General features: G+C 33.9%; 1 protein-coding gene across 1 annotated transcript in view; it reads left to right on the top strand.

Annotated features, from left to right (window-relative positions):
- Positions 1-10,480: 10,480 nt before the first annotated feature.
- The window catches only part of LOC133326446 (uncharacterized), a 45,580-nt gene continuing 30,767 nt past the window's right edge, over positions 10,481-25,293 (top strand). Inside the window, exon 1 of the mRNA XM_061535088.1 lies at positions 10,481-10,514. Coding sequence (XP_061391072.1) covers positions 10,498-10,514 — 17 coding nt within the window. The 5' untranslated portion in view covers positions 10,481-10,497. The remainder of the gene's footprint in view (positions 10,515-25,293) is intronic.

Raw genomic sequence — 25,293 nt, 5'->3', positions numbered from 1 at the left:
TTGTTTTGTTTTTAGTTGAGCATTATTGTGTGTATTTGCTTTTCTGTTTTTTTTTTTTTTTAATCTTAGACTTGTTGTTTGCTTGCTGCTGCTGCTGTTCTTCTTATTGGGAACAACGCCAAATGCTAATCATTGAACAAAACATATAAATATAACAAAAAAAAACTAGCGTCCATACACACACAGACACAACGCCAAGAAAGAAAGCGCGCTGTTGAACACCAACAAATAACAAAATAAAAATAACAACAAAGCCAAAACAAAAAAAGAAGAAAATCCCCAATCAATAAAAAAATAACATTCGCAATTTTGTTGAAACATAAAAAGTGGCGTCCAACGTTGAGAAAACAAAACGCAACACAGAGAGGGAGAGAGAGAGAGCTAGAGAGACCGAGGTATTGTTTTATTTTTAAACAAAACAAAAAAGCAAAGAACTACACACACACACACGAACTATTTGCAGATAGAGGAGATGATTATATTTGAAAACTACTTTTAGCTATTTTCTGTTGATTAGTGGATGTGTTTGTATGTATGTACTATGATTTTGCAAAAAAAAAAAAAAACACACACACACACTAAACAGCAATTTGTATACAATTTGTTAAACAAAAAAAAAATAAGAATAAATAAAAATCCTAACAACCAATTTAAAAGTATGCGAAAATGTTTTGGGAAGTTTTATTTTTCTTGAATAATTGAAGAGAGTCGTTCGGAACTCTCTCTCTCCCTCTCTTTCTTTCTTTCTACTCACCTCTAAGTTTACCAAAATAGGTCATCAAGATCATAAAATACCAATTAATGGGGGTTTTACGTTCTAATATATGCAAAAATGCCCTACATATCTGGCATCTATGAAGTTTTTGCCAAGATACGTCATTTATTTGACATAAAATCGAGGGAGATGAAAATTTAAAATGGCGAGCTTAAAACAAGTGGCATGCCTTTAAAATGAAAAGTATTTGATCTGTTCCAGAATCTGCAAGAATGTCAATTTTTTTATTACCATAACAATTTTGTCCTTTCTGATATCGGAAAACATAGTAAAAATTAGTAAATTCTTGCAGCCAATTGGGCGCCACTATGAACATGCTTTGCGATTTTCATGTAAATTTTGGATTAGGAATTATTGCAAAGTGACTGTCCCACTATCTCGATAGCTTCAGGAATTTTTTTCGTTGGGCGCCACTATGAGCACGATCACAACACTATAGTTATTTTGCATTATTGGTCATTGTCTTACATACTGCGGGCATCCATATTATTCATTATATTCCCTACTCTCAGACATTGGTTGGGCGCCATCACGATCACCATTTCAGGACATTATGTTTCATGGAATTTTGCATTAAGAACTAAATTGCAAGAAATGTCCTATTATTTCGATATCCTCATGAATTCGTTAGTTTTGTTGGGCGCCATTACGAGCACGATCAGAAGACTATGTGTATTGTTAATTATAAAATATAAAGTGAATATCCCAGCTGCCAGACAGTTAGGCGCCACTACGAGCACGCTCCTAAATATTTTTTAACCATCATATAGGGAATGTTCCAACTGTTAGACAATTGGGCCCAATCGCGGTTTCAGGGCTAAATTCTTTTCAGCATTTTTTTATTACTAACCAAATTGATAAATGGCTTCCCTATGTTGGGCGCCACCACCAGCGACGTCCAAAAACTATGAATATTTTGCATTATTAACCATTACAGAGTGTCAGACAGTTGGGCGCCACCACGATCACACTTTCTGGACTATATTTTTTTAATTACATTTTGGCATTGCAAAGAAAAATGAATGCCCTACTATCTGCATAGGCTCATGAATTTGTTCGTTTTGAATTACCAAGCAAATCCCAAAATGGCGCCCAACTTAACAAAATAATTTGTAACGTTACTGATGAAATATGACAACGAAACCAAGGAATACTGAGGCTATCGAGGACTTGGATAGCCTCAGGAATTCATTCGTTTAATTGGGCGCCATTACGTCACAAATTCTTTTGTAAAGTTGGACGCCAGTTGGAACTTCTTACCAAGACTATGAATATTTTGCATTATTAACCATTACAATGTGTCAGACAGTTGGGCGCCATCACGATCTCGCTTTCTGTGCAAATTCCTTCGTTGAGTTTGGTACCATTACGAGCACGGTACATTACGATTAGACATTCAGGACTCTCTTCTTTTCATTAAATTTTGCATTTCCAACCAAATTGAAAAATGTCTGGCCTATTTTACAAAATATGCTTCGTTAAGTTAAACGCCATTGAATATTTTGTATTATTCATAATCACAAAGTGTCAGACAGTTTGACGCCACCACGATCACGCTTTCAGAACAATCGAAAATGACAGCTATGTCCTCGAAAGCCTCGTGAGTTTGTTTTGTTGTGTTGGACGCCACTACGAGCACGTTCCATGGTCTATAAATACTGGGGTTCATCACGGTTTCCAAACTCTGTTATCACGATGTTTTACATTACCAACAAAATCGCAAAATGTCCCCCTATTTCCCGGATAACCCCCGAATTCGTTCGTGTAGTTGGGCGCCGAAAATGCTCCCAGAACTATGCATATTTTTCATCGTAAAGTAAATGTCCTAATTGTCAGGCATTTGGGCTCCACCACAATAACCCTATATCGTCGGAAGCCTCACGAATTCGTTTGGTAAAGTCCACTAGGCATAGATGTTATTTTTTGTAAGAGAGATCTTATTGGCCTCTTATGATCATCACCTCTCAGGAGGTAACACTGTCCGAATTTTTTTCCCTTAAAAGAGGTTTCAATTTTTTTGTTTATGTACTGAACCAACGGTAGGTTCTGTTGACGTACATTGCATATTTTCCGAGGCCTCAAAAAGTGGAGATCTTCTTGGCCACTTATGATTTTATTAGATGTTATTTTTTATGAGAGAGATCTTATTGGCCTCTTACGATCATCACCTCTCAGGAGGTAACACTGTCCGATTTTTTTTCCCTTAAACGAGGTTTCAATTTGTTTGTTTATGTACTGAATCGACGGTAGGTTCTGTTGACGTAGATTGCATATTTTCCTAGGCCTCAAAAAGGGGAGATCTTCTTGGCCTCTTATGATCACCACATCGTCGAGAGTTTACAATGTCGGATTTTTATTCATTTAATAGCGCAATGGTGGCGCCGTTGCTTGTGTTGGGCGCCACTAGGAGCACACTCCCAAGACTATGCGTATTTTGTTTTATTAACCATAAAAAGTGAATACCCCAATTGTTAGACATTTGGGCGCCATAACGAAACCCTATGTCCGCGATAGCCTGACGAATTCGTTCGATGAAGTCTTGAAACGACGGTAGGCGATCGGTGGCGTAGATTGTATCTTTTACAAGGTCTTAAATGGGAGATATTTTTTGGGACCTCTAATAATCACCACCTCTTCGAGAGGTAACAATGTCTGGAAACTCCATACCAACCTCGAGCAATACCATACTCGATCCATACCATCCTCCTAACGATTCCTATCATTAAGATTTTAAATCGATGCTGTACGGGAACTTTTCTGGTAAAAAAATACTGATCCTTTGGGTTAGGTCGCCTGAAACCAATCCATTTGACATAGTTGCTTGTTGACGTACCCACCGAGATGAAATTGAATCTCATCCGGCAACGTGATTTTTGATTGACCATTTAAATAATTGTTTCTGTATTCCGCCTCCAGCACCGTTCTAAGACTATGAATATTCGGCAAAGTCTTTTCAGAGTCAGACAGTTGGGGGCCACCACGATCATGCATTTCGAACAATTCCTTTCCTTGAGCAGGGCGCTTCCTCCCGCACTGTCCCCAGACTATGATCACGCTTTCAGAACTATATTATATTCATAATCGCAAAATTGCTGCCCCATGCCCTCGACTATTCCCTAGTTCCTCATCAGCGTCACAAATTATTTTGTTAAGTTGGGCGCCAGTTGGGGTTCCTTACCAAGACTATGAATATTCTTCTGTTGAGTTCGGCGCCAACACCAGCGCGGTCCCAAGACTATGAATATGTATTAAAGATCACAGAGTGTCAGACAGGCGCTAACGCGATCACGCTTCCAAGATAAATTTTCCAAAAAGGTAAGGTCCAATGAACTCGCCGCATCCAAATGTGATACTGTTGCTGGTTGAAGTAGCCACCGAGATGGAAACGGGGCTCATCAGCCAATATGATGTTTCGATGGATCATTCGGATCATATTTTGTTCTATTCCAGGGACCTAATCGACAAAAAACGACGGTCGGGCTGCTTCATATTTTATGTTAACCGAACTTTAGAAGCCTGAGACGACAAAAAATGATTTATTTTTCAAAAAATAAATAATAATAACAATCTTCAAAAGTGACAGTTACCGAATTACCGTCTCACTTTCAATAACACCCCTTTGTTGGAAAAGCATATGTTTAAATGACATATGCCATATATGACAACGCGAGGAGGAAGTATCATCAGTTCGGGATCAAAAATTACTGAAACGATTTTTTTATTAATTTATTTGTTTTTTTTTTTTTTTAATTTGCAATTTAATTAGGATAGTCTTTAAGGGTTCAAATTGCATTTAAATAAAATTATTCCATATTACATTTTCCTGGAACTCGAATTGAGTCCCCCGTTTTCATTGTGTGACCTTAGTAATAGTGTCTGGCTCTCGTGTACGTTCTAATTTAAGGTTGCACTAACTGTCATTTGCTATAGATGCAACTCTCATCTTAGGGCAACAGGCCACCATAAAAATTGCTGTCATACACAAAACTATTACTTTTTATATCGAAACAAAAACAAATTATTCCGGTAATTTCTAGATTTGTGGTGCAAAAAAAAACAACAACAAATAAACATTGTGCTACATTTAATTTATTTTCGTTCTCTCTTCTTCTCTCTCTATTCGCAATGACGTCTTAAATTGAATTTAATTCCCTCACTATGCAAAACAGGGAATAACGTTTTTGTGCGGCAATTTTTTTTACCAGTATTATTAGAACATTTTGTTACAAGGGGAATTTGACAAACCCCTCCACAACTACCCCTCCAATTATACCCTTGGCGGCCCATTGGAAGCAAGTGTTAATTGCATAAGAACTCCGCTGGTTATTAGAAAAAAAAAAGACAGGGGCACACACACACACTACTCACACACCCAAACACTCACATGTCAAAACAAAAAACAATAAAGAAAAACACCCAGATCAACAATGACACTACTGGGCGGCGAGCCGCACTACTTTTCCTCTCTTGTTTTTTCGTTTTGTTTGTTTTCTTATTTTGTTCTAACAACAACAACAAGGAAATTTAGGTTTTGTTGTTATTTTTTCAGTGTTACCTTTATTTCGACGTGAAAAAACACATCTGTGTGTGCCGAGTGTTGGTGTGTTGGAAAAAGAAAACAAATTTTAAACAACAACAACAACGGCGAGAGAAGAAAAGCTCACTAACCTAAAGATACATTCCAAAATAAATACCCATACTCATTTGTAAAAAAAACAAACAAGCAAAAAACACGAACAAACTTGCAATTAAAAAATATAGAGACATGGCCAAACAATCAACTAGCCCCATAGAGAGCAAGAGCATGACAATTTATGAACCAGAGAGAGAGCGATGAAGAGTTATTGTTCGTAAGTGAGTCACAAAACTGTGTTTACAAATCAGTAACACAAAAGAAAGCATACAATAATAATAAAACAAATAAAGTAACAAAACTACAACAACAACAAGAAAAATACACACGAGTAAATACAAAACAAAAATATTGTACATTTAAATTTTTTTTAATGAGACAGTAACAACAATAAAAGCAATGACATTAATGAAAAAGTTGCAAGTCACAGATATTTTCTGGTGACAATTGTAATTGAGATTTTAATTTTAGACGAAGAAAAAAAAAACAAATCAGGATAAGAGGTTGCCATGTCTTTAGAAAAGCGACACAGAAATAATGGAGGAATTTGGAAAATGATCTATGGCAATACATATGGTGTGTTCCCGTACTGAAAAAATGTGGTAAAATTGATTTAATTAAAAATTAAATAAATTAAGGGAATTGTTCGTTGAGTTGGGAGTCCACTAGGAGCACGATCCCAGCACGATCTATTGACTATTTCCTCAATAGCGACACAAATTATTTCGTTAAGTTGGGCGCCACCACCATCATCATCTTCCTAATACTATGAATATTATTCTTAACCATCACAAAATGTCAGACAGTTGGGCGCCATCACGATCACGCTTTCAGGACCATATTTGTTTAATGAAATTTTGCATTGCCAAGCAAATCGCAAAATGGATATGCTTTCAGATTAAATTATTGTCTTGAGTTGGGCGCCACTACCAGCACGGTCCCAAGACTATGTATAGTTTACATTACTAATCATCACAAAGAGCCAGACATTTGCCAGCCATTATGAAATTTTAAATTAAGAAGCAAATCGCCAAATTACTGACCTAAGTCCTCGATAGCCTCAAGAACTCGTTCGTTTCGTTGGGCCCCACCATGATCACGATTTCAGGGCTAAATTTTTTTTCATGATTGTTTTTTTTTTCATTACTAACCAAATAGCAAAATGACTGACCTAAGTCCTTGATAGCCTCAAGAACTCGTTGGGCGCCACCACGATCACGGTTTCAGCACTAACTTTTGTTCATGATTTTTTTTTTTCCATTACTAACCAAATCCCAAAATTACTGCCCTATGTCCTCGTCTATGTCTCCCAAATTCCTACGCTGCGTTGGGCGCCATTACAAGCATGGTCCGAAATCTATGAATATTTTGCAGACAGTTGCGAGCCATCATGAAATTTTATATTAACAAGCAAATCGCAAAATGACTGGCATAAGTCCTTGTTAGCCTCATTTCGTTGGGCGCCACCACGATCAAGGTTTCAAGACTAAATTTTTTCATGATATTTTTTTGTTTCATTACTAATCAAATCGCAAAATGAGAGCCCTATGTCCTCGCATATGCCTAACAAATTCTTTCGTTGCGTTGGGCGCCATTACAAGCACGGTCTGAAAATTATGAATATTTTGCATTATTAACCAATGTGTCAGACAGTTGGGCGCCATCTATATTTTATTCATGGAATTTTGCATTAGCAACAAATTGCAGAATGAATGTCCTACCATGTCCATATCCTCTTGAATTTGTTTGTTGCGTTGGGCGCCATTACGAGCACGATCACAGGACTATGCGTATTGTTAATTATTAATAATCACAAAGTGAATTTCCTAGTGTCGTACAGTTGGGCGCCACTACGAGGTGCACGCTCCCTGGACTATAAATATGTTATCTTCCATCGCAAAGTGAGTGTCCCAACTGCTGATTTTTTTCTTTACTAACAATATCGCAAAATGTTGGGCGCCACTACGAGCACGCTTTCAGAACTATATTCTTTTCGTGAAATTTTGCATTACCAACCAAATCGTAAAGTGGCTGCCCTTTGTCCTCGATGACGTCATGAATTCTTTCGCTGAGTTACTAATTAGCCCGTATGATAATACCAATCGCAAAAACAAAATAAAAATATTGTTAACATGCGTCCTTTACGACATCGGCTTAACTTTGCTTGTCTATAGCTCCGTTCCACAACCTAAAAGAATCTACTAATTTTACAAGTTTTGCAACTTTTCCCTCGAAACCCATTCCTTAACCCACAAAACTAGTAACACTTTGAACTTTTTTAACTTGTGGGTCCTGGTTCCCAATATAATAATGAAAGAGGTCTACTGAGAGCATTGTAGTGTCATATCAACCGGTTTTGGTAGATAAGAACACCTATTCTGTAGAAGAAGTAATTATGTGCAGGACGGTGATTCACAATTCCAAATTCGTGAGAGAATATCTTTGTAAGCAAAATTTTCAATTAACGAAGTGGCCAGCACAAAGTCCCGAACTCTGTTCGAAAGATAATTTCGGGCCAATCGTAAAGAGGGAAGTGGGACTGATTGGTAGCAGTACCAATAATTTAGACGAACTTTGACATTATTGGAAGAATATTTCAAACGAAATTGTACTAAAATTTGTTAAAAATATGCCAAATTGCATAAATGACACATTAAAAAAATAAAACTACGGCAAAAGTAAAAAAAAAATTTTCGTATTCTGAAATTTTTTCAAACGTGCAAAAGTGAGTTCATGGAAGTTGATTTAGTTTTCCTTATTTTTTTTTTCTTAGAAATCTTAGATTTACATTTTTAAATTTTGAATTTACTTTTATACTTTTATTTTTATACGTAAAAAGTGTCCAAGGTATCAACATGTACTCGCTTCTGCTCGCTACTGTATATATATATATATTTTTTTTTTTTTAATTTTTTGCCCATTAGTATATTAACTCAACTTACTTGCCTAGTGTAAACCCTGGGTTATATATAGAAAAAACATATAATACTTATTAGCCAGTATGAAAATACCAACCACACGTTTTTTTATTTAATTTTTTTCTTACCTAATTATCTCATAAACTCAACTTTTTTGCCTAGTGTAAACACCAGGTTATATAAAAAAATACACCTATTATTTCCCATTTTAAAAATATTCTATTAAATTAGACTTTAGTATTTAATTATATTCTTTATTCTATTCTTTTGTAAATTCCTCTGTATGTGGCAACCCCAAAAACCCGCATTCTCCTTCTATTACTGTCATATAAACAAATGTGTGTGTGTGTCTTATGTGCAGACATGAGATGTTATCTTGTCGTTTTTGTTTTGTTTTCTTCTACTTCACTTATATATTTTTTTTTTGCACTAAACAACGTGGATTTTTTGTTTGGTTTTGTTTATGATGATTTGTTTGTGTCCTCTCTGTGCGTGTGAGTGTGTGTGAAAGAATTTTGTGAGAGCTCTAAGAAGAGAGATAGTAGCACTATTTTTTTCATTTTTCTTTTTATGTTACTCTCAGTGGTAAACAAAACAGACACAAACATGCACATATAGTCGATGAATGGAATAGTTGTGTTATTTTTTTGGTGGGTGGGGGGAGACCGAGAGAGTTATATAGCGGCAAAAACAAATCGTAGACTCTACGTCGTAGAGCGCCTCGTTGAGTCTACGACTGTGTTAAACGAGTCGCTGCTCTGCCTGTTCCTGCTCTATGATTTGTTTTTACCGTACGACGTAGAGAGAGAGTGAGAGTATTATTGAATTGTATTTGGGTGGGAGAGTTTGTTGTTTATTTTTGGGGTATGTGAGTGAGATTACTGCTGTTTTGTGTGTTCGTTCATGCTGGTTATTTGTGGGCCAACCAAAACAATAACAAAAAACAGAGAAAATACTACTGAGCCACTCAGCGCTCACAAATGAAAAATCCCAATAGTCCCCAAACAAAAACAAAATACATATCTCAAATATAACTCATCATATATTAACAATACCGTCATGCACAGCACACCGACCGACCAGCAGACAATAATAACAAAAACAAGCACAGACAGGCACAAGCACTACTACTAAATCAAACAACCAGTCATACGTCCATCCATCCAATCGCCGCTAAATGCCGTAGCCGTCGTCGTTGTTGTTTGGCGTCTCCGACAGAATGTGAATTGAAAATTGTTATTGTTGTTATTGTTATTGCTGTTGTTTTTGTTGTTGTATTTTTCTCAACCAAACAAACCACGACACGACGAAGACTACGACGACAACACAACAGCCCAATAATCATTACAAAAGGCGTCGTTGTTGCAAAAACAACGTTTTCACCGTACTCTCTCCCACTTGAGTTAAAGAAGAACCTACAAAAAAATAAATAAACTAAAATGATTTTAAAATAATTAAAAAAATAATAACACATTTTTGAAAACATTTTTTTATTTTTAATTAAAAATTTGTGTTTTTAAACTTTTTTTGTGAAAATATTTTTTACATATAAAAAATTAAAAAAAAAACCCCTTGAGAACAAGTTTTAAAGTGTGTGTGTGCCGTGCCGTGCAGTGCAGTGTGGATGATGTTCCAGAAAAAGTAATAAAAAAAAACAACAACAAGGACAATTTCAGTGTCTTGTCAAACCAAAAAAAAAAAAAACGTGTTTTCCTTCAAATGTGAAAAAAATCAAATCAATTGAAAAAAATATATTACTGGAAAAATTTTAAACAAAACTCTTTGAAAAAAATAAAATTGAAAATGTATTTATGTAAAATACCAAGGCAATGGTAGACGTCGAAGAAAAAAAACATGTGGTTTTTGAATCACTGCTGCCTATTAAAAATATACACATAACAAGAAGCAGCTGAGAAGGGGGAAAAGTGAATGATAATTTTTTTTGTATTTGTTTAAACAAATACATGGCAAAGCGAAAGCGCTAATACAACAACAAAAACACAATTCATCAGGCATATACTATTATAAGAACAACGTCGAACGTTTGTTCTTCGTCTTCTTCTGTGTTGTTGTTAGTGTGTGTTTAATACAAAACCAACAAAAAAATCAAAAATAATAAAATAATTTAAATGCAGATTTAAACACAGGAAAGAAAAAAATCAACACAGACTATGGATTTAAATAAGAAGTATGTATGTATATATATGTGTGTGTTTTTTAATTTTGTTATATAGAAAAAAAAAAATAAAAATTTTTCATTTTTAATATAAGCTTAGTCATAGTTAGTAGCATTCGTTAATATGTAAGCCAAGCTAATTACATTTCAGAAGAGAATGACACAAATATTGAAACAATTTTTTTTTTTAATTATTTTTTAATTGCCAGTTTTTAATTTTTTAATTCTATTAAAAATGTTTGTTTTTTCATTATAAATTTTTTTATTATTTTTCTTCAATTTTCTAACAAAAAAAATCGCCTCATAACTCTTTAAGATGAGCCACACACTACTTAGCAATTTGAAGAGAGCATACATAGTGAAACATGGAGAGAGAGAGAGTGAGTGAGTGAGCACTCTTCTCCATTACGGTTCATTTATTTTTAATAATAATCCTGCCCCCCAAGTGCGATAGATAAACAAACAAACTTCTTCAGAAGAAAACAAAAAACACACAAACAAAACAAACGGAAAAACTGCGAGATACAATACAATAGAGTTGCCATATGCCAAAGATATTAATTGTCACACATGGTCAGAGAACACCTTTTCTTTTCATAAGTGTATATAGAAAAATATATAAGTGTGTATATTGGTTGATTTTTTTAATGGAAGATCTTATAGTACATTTACATTGTATTGGATTTAGTAAATCCTGTGGATTTACATTGTTAAGTGTGGAGAAAAAAATTAATTTGTTAAAAGACTTTTTTTGTTATTTGAATTTTGCCTTGTAAGGGCAGTGATCATTTGAAAGTATTTTTTGTAGTGAGTTATTTAAATTCTTTCGAGTCGAGCTTAATGATCTAAGTTTTGCAGGGGAAGAACCTACGGTACGTAGGTTATTATGCGACGCGTTTCGTCATCAGTTAAGCGGCTCATCAGGCATATTGGGCTATGTGGCTTTGCAAAGGTCGCATGTTCTTAACTTGTATTTATTTCGCCCTGATGTGAAACTTGCATCTGACTATACAACCTGACTATACAACCTAATATCGAATAAAAGAAATTCAGCTTTTATTAAAATGTCAGCTAAGATCTTTAGTATATTCGACTTCTCAGAGAGTATTATCTTTATTTGTAGCCGTTGGGAGCCATATCTTACAGCATTTTTTCATTAAATGCGTCAGATATTTCAGCGATTTCTTTATTTCAATAGTCGGATAAAGCTATGCAATAGTTCCTGAAGATGAGATTTGGAATTAAGCGTTGGGCGCCAAATATGACTGTCATTAAAGCGAAATACCGAATTACAGACATCCAGTTTTGAATAGTCGCCAAAGAATTTCAGCATATTCGCGAATACTTGGATCATTTAGTTTGAGAACTAGCAACAGAAAGTAGCCATTGGGCGCCATATCTGACTTTCTAAAAAACTAACGAAACCCGAATTAAATAATTGCCGGGTATCATTATTTCTGAGAACTAGCAAAAGAAAGTAGCCGTTTGGGGCCATATCTATTTTCTTTAAATGCGGCAGCTTTTTCGACGGTTTATTTACTTCAAGGTTCCGATAAAGCTATACAATGATAAAATTTGGAACTAACCGTTGGGCGCCAGGCATCTGACTTAATATGTCCTTCAAATGCGGCCATTTTTGGTTATGGTTATTTGTGCGTTTTTGAAGACGTCTAATGAACATTTTGAAATATCCCTTGGGCGCCAGTTCTGGCTTGCAGTTATTTAATTGGTTTTGTTGTTCCGACGCCCCGATAATGCTATGTAATGGTCCCTGAAGATGCTTCTTTGAATAAAAATTTGGGTGCCATTTGCGGCTTCCTATTTCCATTAAATGCCGCAGTTATTTCTTTTATTTCTTGATGTCAACTGATTTGTAATGATTCCTGATGATGGTTCTTTGTGTGTGAGAATGAAAATTTTGTAGTTTACGTTGGGCGCCAGTTCCGGCTTAATACTTCCTTTAAATATGGCAGTCATTTACATGTTTTTTTAATTCCAATGGTCTGATAAGGTTCCTAAAGATGTTTCTTTGTGTGTGTTTTTAAAGCCATCGAAAGAAAATTTGGAAGAAATCGTTGGGCGCCATTTTTTTGATTTCCTATTTTCCTTAAATGTAAGAGTTTTTCCGCAATTTTTGATTCCTGAGTCCTGTATGTTTGAATCTGTTGATTAAAAATTAATTTTTGGGCGCCAAATCCGACTTCGTATTATTTTCAATGGTCTAATAAAACTTTTCTTTATTTCAAGGGTCTAATAAAACTACGTAATGATTTTCGAACATGGTTCTTTGAAGAAAGCGATTGAAAATTAGTAAGTAACTGTTGGGCTCCAGTTCTGTCTTCCAATTTTCTTCCAATGCTACAGCTCTTTTGGCGATTTTTTTATTTTAACGGTCCAATAAACCTGTGTAATGGTCGCTGAAGATAATTCCTTGTGTCTATTTCAAGGCGGTGTGTCCGTCGGTCTGACTGTTGAAATCACGATAGAATTTGCAATGTTTGGGATAGAGTTTTGACATTCCACATCGGTCCACATTATGGTATAGCTCTGAATATTCGATATTTTAGGGGATTTTTGTCACGGTTTTCATCCGAAATGCCTGTAATTTTGTACTTTTAGTTATCGTTGGATAGCAAATATTCCTACCAAAAATTATTAATACCAGTCTACTTTTTAGTATAGCCCCCCCATATAACGGTACACCCCAATATTAGGTATTGTGCGGAGTTTTGGGCAATTTTTTCAATCGAATTGGCTGGAATTTTGAGTTTTCAGTGGGTGACATATCTAGATCTACTTTTTAGCAGAGCCCATACAAAGGTATAGCCGTTAATCGGTATGTGGGAGAATTTGGGCATTGTTTTTAATCGAATTGACTGTGGTTTTGATCTCGCCAAAAACGGTCTGGATGTATTTCCTATATATAACTCCCTTCTTTTCTGCACAAATGGAAACGATATTACCTCTAAATCCGCCCAATAGAACTTGTCTCCATTTTCTGTATTTGAAAAATTAATCTCTTCCAGTATCTGCAAATATTCTTCTTTTAATCGGAATTATTTTCGATTTTCCCTATTCATGTTAAAGTCACGTGGCTGTTGGCGCACATTAAACCCTTTCATGTAATAACCCCCAATAAATCACACTATCTGGCAACCCTTTTTATTTCTGTTTCTGATTGTATACACAATGCAAATGAAAGAATGACAACTACGAAAAGTACCGCTAAAGCAAGCATTGATTGGCATCATCATCAGCACACATTTTGTTTACGCCAAACTTAACCTTTTTTCGCTCTTGCTCTCTTTAGCTTTCTGTCTATGATGAACACTCTCTCATTATAGTATTTTTGTTTGTGTGTTAATAACAAAAAACTTGTTTACATCACCATATGACACGCCAAAAAAAAAAAAAAAAAAAAAAAACAAAAACTACTCAATTTTTTTCTCTCTCCACCTGTATTTTAAAGTCAAATCTCATTCTCTCCCCCCACATTTCTTGTTAGTTGCATAGTTGTTGTTCTTGCTGCTGGGCGAAAGAGGGGGCCGCCACCGAAAGGCCAAAACCTGTATCATTCTTTATTCTCTTTGCCGCCTGCCTCGGTGTGGTGTGTAAATTGAGCACATTGCCGCTGCGTCCACTTGTCGTCGTCGTCGTTGTTGTCTTTAGAATTTTTGTTGTTGTTGTGCTTGAATTTGCTCGTAGTAATATATAGACAGAAATATTTCAGACACTATTTCGTGTTGTTGTTGTTTTTTGGTGTTCTTTACGATTTACATAAGCTGAAATTAGAACAACTACAAAAGAATAAAAAAAAACAACAGAAAACTGAAAACACGTGCGTGAACACCGAATAAAATTGAAATGCCATAAGAAAATTAAAACGTTTTCTAATCTAATCGGTATTTGGACATTAAAAAAAAAGTTTGCCGGTTTTTTATTGGATCTATAATTTGGAGGTTTTTTCTTTTGTGAAGTGGGGAGGGGAGAGGCAGATAACTGGATGATTTGTTGGTGTATGTGTGCGTTTTTTAGGAATATTTTTTATTATTAGTTTTTGGTCAGGTCTAGTTGTAGTTGTAGTTTTAGGAGGTTTATAGTTTGGTCGAATTAAAAACTATTTTGGCCAACAAAAAAAAAAAAAAAAATAAATAAATAACAAAAATATGAAAAGTGCTGAAAGAGAGGAGAGCAAAAGAGATGATAAACTATTTCAAAATTTAATTTTTTTGTTTAATAACAAATAATTATTTTTTGCATCATATAAACTGAATATGATTTAAAAGGCTTTCTTCCTATTATTAGGAATCTGTAGATCGACTTTTGACCAATTGATTAATTGACCCCATAACTGGAAAATTAACACATTTTTATATTTAGTTATTAATATTACATTTTTATTTATATATAATCATAAAAAATAAATAGTTGTACCAAGGCTTTACGTTAATTTGTCATTTAAAATATTAAAATATTTGTTTTTGATAATAAATAAATAAGAAAATAATCGTGTAAGCAACATATGATTTCCTCGCATTATTAGGAATTTATAGATCGACTTTTGACTGTTTAATTAATTCGTCCATTAAGTGGAAAATTAACACATTTTTTTATTTAATTCTATTAAAGATCACAAAAAATAAATAGTTCAACCAAATCGCCAGGTCTTTGACTTAAATAAGATTGACTAATTGATGGTAAATTGACCCAAAATGATATGCAATTTATGCATTTGTACCCTCTTTATATCCTCCACGGACTGTACCGGACTGTGCCTTGATTTATTTTTGGAAGGAAAATTTCATAAAATTTTGTCTAAACACATTCCAAAGTGGCGGCCCTTTGTCCTCTATATCCCCTCGAATTCTATATTTGATGCATTAAATCGATGTTGAGCTTTTACATCGCCCCAAAGATTAAGTCGCCGTGTCTCGTTAAAAGTTGTCGATTTTCACAATACTCCCTAGATACCAATTTTTATACCCTACACAACAATGTCGTCAGGGTATTATAGCTTTGTGCAACCCCAAGAGTTTGTAAGGCCGCGAAATATTGGTCTTAGACCCACCTTTAAGTATACCGATCGGTATACTTATCTCGACTAGCTGAGTCGATCTAGACATGTGTCCGTCCGTCCATTATAATTTGTAAACACGATTATGTACCAATCTTCACGAAATTTTGCATGTAGGATGGGTTCTGGCCAATGAAGACCCCTATTGTTTTGTGGAAAGATCAGTTAATATTTAGGGGGTGAAATGGACCAAAAACTTTATTTTTGTTTGATTTTCTGGGCGCTCCACAGGTCGTAGTTATGGTCCGAACATCTTTAAATTTTACATGGAGAACGGGAACGGAATAAGCATGCCTTTTTTAATAAGGGTCGGTCAATATTTAGCGTGTCAAATGGACCCTGAGTTTTGTGTGAAAAAATGACAAAATTTGTATTCTATAGTATATAGTATATCCAGGAGGAGGGATTCTCCTTTAAATTGATACCAATTATATTGTCGTATGTACTCGGCTGAGAGAGTTACACTTAAATATTTATCGGTGCTTACGTATTCAGATATTATTAAGTAACCCATTACAACACTGGAGGGCGGAATTATAGCGCTGATCGCTTTGAACTGTTCCATGAGATTCCAGTTTTGGTCAAGGACAATGTCCATAATTTTCGGTGATGATAGGATAATAATATTGGGATCAAGTGGACCGAAAACTTAATTGTTTGTGTTTTTTTTTCGAGTCGATCTATATACCTCAATTTTAAGCCGAACATCACAAGGAAATCTGGACAAGTAATAAGAAGTACTGTACTGAATATTAGTAATATTTGTTGACCTCTATTCGGTACAAGAGGGTGCAAATATCACGAAATATTGTCCAGACTCAGATAATAGAATCGCAGAAAGTTAGATTTTCGTGGTAGTTGTGTAGGGCATCATATGGTCGGCTCCGTCCGACTATACTGCTCCGCTCACTGGTTTATCATTAAAGCAATTTTGCAATGCAAGAAAAATATGATAATCGCTTGGTGCCAAATCCGGACTGTTTGGTGGATCCATTAATAAGTCCCTACCAAGGTACCGAAGTTTTTGGCGAGTCACTGTTGATGTGTGTGGCAGAGCGTTGTCCTGGTCGAACACGACACCTCTCCTGTTGGACAATTCTGGCCGTTTCTGGTCAATTGCTACCTTCAAACGGTCCAGTTGTTGACAGTAGAGATCAAAATTTAGCTTTTGGGGTCATATGGAAGCAACTCATAATAAATAATCCCCCACCAAATACATAGCAGAACCTTCCAGGCCGTTAGTCCTGGTTTGGTCACCGTTTGAGGTGATTCACCGCTCTTTGACCACGATCGTTTTCGCACAGGGTTATCGCATGTGATCCATTTCTCACCTCCCGTCACCATCCGTTTAAGAAATGGCTCTATGCCATTCCGTTTGACAAAGGCTTCACAGATGGAAATGCGATCCATACTATTTTCTCTGTTAATTGGTGTGGCACCCAAACATCGACCTTTTCTTTGAATGCAGCTTTGTGTAAATGGTTTAACATGCCGGTCAACTTCGATCATTTCTCTGATTTTATCGACATTTTCGACGACCGGTCTAATGGATTTATTTTGCCCCAACCTAATTTTTATTAAAAATCCACGCTTTTTTAGCTTTTGGAAAAATATTTAAGAACGTGTGATTTATGTTCATACTAAAAAATAATTTTAATTATTTTCGCCATTTAAAATGCCAATTACGTTGATTATATGTCAAAAAATGCAATTCTTTTGTAAAACGCATAATTTTGAACATCGTGTAATGCCCTCTTAACATCGTGTAATGCGGTCTTAACACATTGTGGCTTTTAACCAACGATCTATATAACCCTTTTGGGACAAAGTCACAAATCACTTTATTGATCCCTAAACGAGTTATAAAACCCTATGGTCACACATCAAACTCAAAGTAAACCAATTCAACCTTTCTTATTTACAGTAGTGAACCCAAATAGAAAAATAAAACAAAAATATAAATAAACTTGATATTTTATGCTTACTTTGTTTTTTTTTTGGTATACATACGCACACATACACACACACTCGCCGAGACATATGACCACAACAAAACGCACTTATGCCGACGACAGACAGATAATGTCAATCGAATGATTGAATTAACCTTGATATAATTTGTTCATTGATCTGGCAACTTGTCAAACGCTTTTTTATTGTTTTTTTTAATAAAATCGGTGTGTCTGTGTGTGTTTGTATGTAAAACATAAGTTTCTCTTTGGTGTTTGAGTATTGGATTTTTAAGACTTTGTGTTATAAGAAAAAAATATACAATTTGCAAAAAATGGACGCTAACCTGTAATATGACAGCTGTACAGCTGCGTGTGTGTCTGTGTAAACCTATGTTTAGAGGGCAGGTGGGCAATTAATATTTCACAATTTCACAATGTAATTCTTTATTACAACAATTATATTTAGCATTCTTCTTTTGTTGTTATTGTTTACATTTTTGTTGTTGTTGTTGTCGTTGTCATTGTTATTGCTGCTGCCGCCGCCGCTGAGTGTCAACAAACAACTACGTAGTGTTGATGTTTAACTTTCTAGATACCTTTTTTTGTTTAATAAAAAATAACAACAAAAAATACTGCAAACGACGCCATTATACGACGACTACGAATAAAATTCCGAACGATGAGTTGATGAACGACAATAACAGAAGGAAAATAATAATAACAAAAAATGTTCTCTGAATGTTATTTTCTCCTACTCTTCTTCTTCTTGTTTTTTTAAACAATTCAATTGAGAATCTGCCGAAAAAAATCAACGCATCTGAAAAAATTTGCTCAATTGAACAATAGAGTAATAGTAATAGCTAGGAGAGCCCTCACGGCAAGTGAGAAAAATATTTAAAGAAATGAAAAAAGAAACAAAAACAAAAAAAAAAAACATTTCGTCGTTGTGGAGACGATGACAACAACAATGACTAGGCGAATAAAGACGACCTGGCTGGTTGGCTGGCTTTTTTTGGATTTTGCTATGGTCCGGTAAAAAATGTTTTGCGAAAAAAAAATAGAGATGAGAGCGAGAGAGAGAAGTATTAGTTATGCTGTGTTTTTTTATAAAAAAAATTCCCTATTTTTTAATCGAAAAATTAGTAAGTTTGTTTTGTGTTGTATAAACAATACATGACCTTTCATCCCTTTATTAGGAATCTATAGATCGACTTTTGAACCACGTATAATAATAATTACCTTTTTATACTGAATTTTGTATAAAATTTTTTATTTTTTTATTTTGTTTTGTATAAACAACTTTGATAGGAATCTATAGATCGACTTTTGAAGGAACTGATTGATTGGCTTTTTTGGTTGAATTTTGTATAAAAGTGGGTTTAGATTTAGGTTAGTGGGTTTAACTTGTCAATTACATTGCATATATGTCAAAAAAATCCTCAAAGTGGAGGTTAACCCGGCTGGCTATTCAAATACCCTAATGTTTTTTTTCTGCAAACCACTGTTTTGTAAGAAGGCTGGTGTGCTTTGGATCATTATCCTCTTGGAAAGTCCAAATCAAAGGCATTTCATCCTCAGCACATGGAAGCATTACTTCTTGTAATATTTTGACGTACAGGTGGCGATCCATGATATCTTTTATTCAGTATATTAGCCCAACTACGTAGAAAGAAAACATGCCCATATCACTACACCGGATTCTCCATGTTTCATAGATTTTAACGTAAATTTTGGATTATATTCTGAATTAGGAGGCCGTCTTAAGTATGCTCGTGAGCCTTTCCCGCCATATACACCGGATCGTCCATGTTTCACAGATTTTAACGTAAATTTTGGATTATATTCTGAATTAGGAGGCCGTCTTACGTAAGCTCGTGAACCTTTCCCGCCATATAAGACAATTTTTGACTCATCGGCCAACAAAATATTCCTCCATTTTTCAATGGGTCAATCCAGATGTTCTTTAGCAAATTTTAGTCGCTTAACTACATGCATCTTCGTCAACAACGGTACTTTTCGGGGGCTTCGCGCCGCCAAATTTGCATCTCGAAGACGTCTGCGAATAGTTTCAACGCTAGCTTCCACAACAAGTTTGCGTTTTCCCCGTTATAGATGCATTTTAACATTCAATTAGATATTTTTTCAACAGTTTCATGTGTCACCAATGCGCTTTATATTGATGCAATAGGGTTCTACAATCCAACATATGACTACATTATAAGGGCTCTATAAATCGAAAATAGACTGTATTCTATTTTAAAAGGAAAAAAGAATAATTTTAATTGGAAATTATTTTTTTAATGATAAACATATAGGATTTTCCATAAAAATGTGTAATTAAAAAAAAAGTGTAATTTTAAATGTGTAATTTTTAAAGTTTTAGTTGTGGCCAGACCATTTTAGTAATCAAAATATTTGCGCTTTTCCCCGTTAGAGATGTATTTTAACATCCGTTTAGATATCTTTCTCATAGTTTGATGTGTCACCAACGTGCTTTATATTGATGCAATAGGGTTCTACAATCCAACATATGACTACAGTTTAAGGGTTCTATAAATCAAAAAATAGACTATATTTTATTTTAAAATGAAAAAAGAATAATTTTAGTTGGAAATTATTTTTTTAATGATAAACATATAGGATTTTTCAAAAAAATTGTAATTTTGAAGCGTTTTTTTCTTTCACTTTTGACAAGTAGAAACCAAACCATTACTAAACTTGGAACAATAATTGATATAAATGAAAATCATTACAAAAACTGGCGAAAAGCATTCTGTCACAGTCCGCACAATTTAAGCATGTCTGACCGCAATATTAAAATTGATGGAAAAGTCTCAGCTAAGTGAAATTTAAATCCCAGCACAACTGAGAATATCGGCTAATGGCTTTTTATGACCTTTCATCCTTTATTAGGAATCTATAGATCGACTTTTGATCCAATAGATTATTGACTTTTTATACAATTTTTTTTATATTAAGAAGATTTTTGCTACGGAAATGGAATAATTTAAATTTTCAAATAAATAACATATACCCATAAAATTCCAAAATTAGGTGCAGGAAGTTTGCTGAAAAAATTGTATATACATTTATCTTAATATTTGACAACATAACACAATTTAAAATTAGCCCTAAGAACATAATTTGACATTTGGTCATTGACATTTCTCTTGTTCTTTTTTTCTTTGACATTACTGATATGCCATTTTAAAAACTTTTTCCAAAAACAAAATTTGTCCCTTACTATATTGCAAAAATTATGTTTGTTACAAGTCAAAAAAAAATTTTTATCTTCATTAATTGTTTTTGTTATTTTTCAGAATTTAATTCTTTTTTTTTTTTGTTATTTTCACAAATATATGTTGGTATTCAATTCAAAACTACTATGTACATTTGTATGTTTTTTTTTTGTATTTTAGACACCATTTTGTGTGTGCGGTTTTTTTTTTGTTTGTATTATTATTTCTCTCTGTATACACACATTATGTGTTTAGTTTATTGACGTTTATAAATAAATGCTTGTTGTTGTTTTTGCAACTGTTTTCATTTCATTTCTCTGATAAGAAATAACACACAAAAAATAAATAAAATAAAACAAATATTGAAAATAAAGAGTAGAGCAAAATGGTTCGCTGTGTGTGTTTTTTGCGTACCAGACGGTCATTGTTTTTGTTTTTCAACTAATCAAAATGTTTGCAATTCACAATTATGTTATTACTCATATGTACATAAATTGAATATATGCGCTATAAATAAATAAGAATTTTTTGAAACGTCATTTTTTAAAAATGTGGATCTGAAAAATAAATTAAAAAAATATGGAAAACAAGAGCTAGAAAAAATTAATAAACAAAAAAAAAATGCTTTAATAATTGTTTAATAAGGAATTAAAAATGATTCTTGAGTAAGGTAGATGTCTTCCCTTTTAAATTTTTTCCTAAAATTAGCTAAAACTGCATGTACATTAGACCTTTTTATGGGATAAACCTACTCTATGAGTAATTATTTGACATATATACAATGTAGTTGACAATATAAATCCCCTGGATTTACTAAATCCAATACTATTTAAATGTACTGTAAGCGTTTTCCTATTTTTCCAAACAATTTTTTTGATTATGTTTAGTCGTTATAGCAATAAAATCAATTATGTGTTTAATGTGTGGCCAAGCCACTTTAAAAATTCAATTATATTAAATTTTCCAAGCATATCTTTGTATCTTAGTTTAACAGATTGATGTGTGACCAGTGGGCTTTATATTGACATAATAGGGTTCTTTAATCCAACACATGACTACCTTAAAAGGGTTCTATAAATCGAAATTAGACTATTCGTCGAGTTAATATAAAGATCAGACAACTTTTGTTGATCCATTAGTTTAGTAATTCTTAAGTAAAGGAATACTGCTATTACAATTAGTTCCTAGAGGTTACCTTCTTCTATGTGGAATTGGGCGTTTATGCAATGCAATTATCAATATAACCCAAGGAATTTACTAAATCCAATGCAATGTAAATGTAATATAAGCTTTTTATTTTTATCACTTTCGCCTAAAATTTTAATTAACATTTTTTTCATTTACCTTAATTAAGTTTTTCATTTAATCTTTATGGAAATAAAATTAAAAATGTGTGAGATTTAAGTTCAATGTCTGACCAGACCACTTACTAATCAAAATATTTGCGCTTTTCCCGTTAGAGATGCTTTTAAAAATCCAATTAGATATTTTGATTATAGTTCAATAGTTTGACGGATGACCTGTGCGCTTTATATTGATACAATAGGGTTCTACAATCCAAAATATGACTACATTATAAGGGTTATATTAATCGAATGTTGACTTCATTCTATTTCAAAGGGAAAAAGAATAATTTTAGTTGGAAGCTAATTTTTTATGATAAATATATAAGATTTGCAAAAAGAAGTGTTATTTTGACACTTTGTCATTACTAAAGGTAAAAAGGAAGCAACAACAAGGCATTCAAATTAATAAAATTCACTAAACAAATTGTGAATATCATGCAGCTACAGGTCAGAAAATGATAATCATTTTCGTGTTTGGCGGATCGAAGAACATATTCGCTCGGCAGTACATAACTTGGTGAAAAAATCGACCTGTATTGGAATAAATTTGTGATGTATAGAATAAAAACCTTCCATGTATCCCAAGAACAACTGAGAAAATCGGTTGCTGTAGCCAAAAGTGCTGAAAAAGCACCAGTTTGGAATTGAAAATTTCTCAAACGTTATAAAACGAAATTTACATAAAAACTTTGGTCTTTCGACTAATACATTTCATTAAAAAATCTGTCCGACCAACAACGTCGTATTTTGGCTGATTGGGTTCTTGAAATACATGAAAACAATTATACATTCCATTGAATTTAATGTAATCATTCATCTTGACTTATGAGGTTCATTTCCCAACTCGGATGATATGCGTTAACATGCAAAAATTTCGAATCTTGGACTCGGTAAAGTCAAAAGTTATTGTTGAGATCTCTCTCAATTTTTAGTTTTTCCAAAATGTTGTTGGATCATTTGAATATATTTTGCATCAGATTTTTTTTTTTTTATCAAAACGCCGCTACATGCTTGTCAGACAAACAATGAGGCCAAAAGTGATCACAATCTGCCACCGAGATCTTATAATTTAAAACATATGAACAATTTCGCCTGATCAGCTGATTTTACAACTTGTTTATGGATCTAACATAGGGCCATCAGCTGATTTCGTGCCGTTATGAGGCATTTATAAATCAAAAATTTTATCATCATTGGTTATCATTTTCATGCGGCCAATTTTCTCGGGTGAAAAGTTTATAAAGGGAACGCTATTTGAGTTTATGGTACTGGAATAGAAATTTAACCCTTTGAGCCCCGAATTTTTTCCCGCAATCAAAGAACAAATTTCTGTTCACAGATTTAAAGCAACTATCCTAAATAGGATATGCACTAAATTTGACATCGCTACATCCTTGCATTCGGGAGATACAGTCCAAGTGAAGAAACCCAAATGCAAAATCGACAGAATAATGGGTTTCCCCCCATTACAAGGTCTTACAGAATTGGCCAATATACATACATAAGTATCGTTTCAATTATTTTAGTCCGTGTCCTTAAGGCACGTTTAAAGTACATTTACATATAATATTTTAAATCGACGCGATTAACGAAATCCAGAAATACACGATGATTTAACTTTGTATGATAATTCGTGGTAAATTCAGTCTGATTAAGAAAATAAACCCTGATTTAGGCTTAAATCATGTTTAATGATATATGTAAATCCGCTTTTGGACTTTAGACTAAATCGATGATGTAAAGTTGACAGTCAGCTGTTATATGTTTCACACATTTTTTTAATCAATATTTAAACGGTGTTAGATCAAAATGCTACATTATAAAGCTGCTGATATTTTGAATTATTTTTAAGCATAAAGCGTTGCCACTTTTGCAAAGTTGTGTATTTGGTGCAAAACAGGGTTGTATTTGAAATAATTTTGATTTCGCCAAGAAATACAAACGAATCGAAATAATTAGAATTTTTTTCTATCGATTCCTTCATATTTCCCATCTGATGGAGGGTTCACGAGATTCGACTTTGCCGTTTCGTATTTTTTATTATTCTCATAAGCTGGTTGTCATTACCAGTGAAATTTTTCATGTCATTTTGGCGCCCGACGTTTTGCAGGATAATACAGAAGATCATATACTAGTATCTCGGTCCAAAATATAGTAATAGCCTCAATGACTTCATATTTCCCATCTGATGCAAAGGGGGGTACACAAGGTTCGACTATTGCCGTTTCGTATTTTTTTTTTTATCATTATGTTGGTTTCGTTTATGCTATACAACAAAATTTTTGTTGTTGTTTTTGCATTGCATTTTCATCACAAAAATGTTGACATTTCTCCCCCATATTTTGTTTTCACACTCACGTACAACCGGTTGCTGGTATTGTTGTTGTTGTGGTTATTATTTGGGTTTGCTGACATTGTGGGGGTCTCTTTATTCGGGTTTCTTTCATTATTTTGTTTCGAATTGAAATGTATACTCTCTCTCTCTCTCATATAAATATTTATCTTCTCTGAAGGGCATTTTATTTTATTCTCTACATGAAATTGAAATCTTCTCTCATTGAAATCTTAAATTTTCAGTGATAAATAAAAAAACAAAAACAAATCACAATAATTGTTTATTAATGAGAGAGAGAGAGAGAAACAATGACATGCATACAGTTATTCTCTGTTATTATATATTGCCATAACAATGTATGAATGTGCATGCATGAATCATTGTGTGTTCGGTTTCTGTTCGAATTTCATCAGAACTGATGACATTTCCACATATCTAAAGGCGGGTTGCTGGCTGCTGTTGTCTACTGTTATTGAGGCGAGAGTGATTATAATCACTCTCAAAAACAACTATAGTTGTTTTTCACTCTCTCTCTCTCTCTATTGTGGTAAATTCCAGCGTGTTTGTCATATGATTTATTTGAGCGAGTGTTTTTTTCTATTTCTGAGATGAGATGAGGGAAAAAATTCCCGCATAGTAATGTAAACATGTTTTGCTTTGCTTTACCATAATTCAATTAACCAGAACCCTCATATTTAAATAGTAATAAATATTTATTACATTCAAAGTACAGAAAAAATGACACATCCTATGTGTGACTATGTTCACACAGGGGAAAATATGTCACATATTTTTTTTCTAACTACCCTTAGACGTCTCCACGACAAAAAGGGAAACAATCAATA

The sequence above is a fragment of the Musca vetustissima genome, unplaced genomic scaffold, assembly GCF_032173495.1.
Source record: "Musca vetustissima isolate MV318-11 ecotype Yass unplaced genomic scaffold, APGP_CSIRO_Mvet_v1 utg8610, whole genome shotgun sequence".
NCBI lineage: Eukaryota > Metazoa > Arthropoda > Insecta > Diptera > Muscidae > Musca > Musca vetustissima.
Note: the sequence above shows the minus strand (reverse complement) of the source record. Positions and strands in the feature narration are given on the sequence as shown.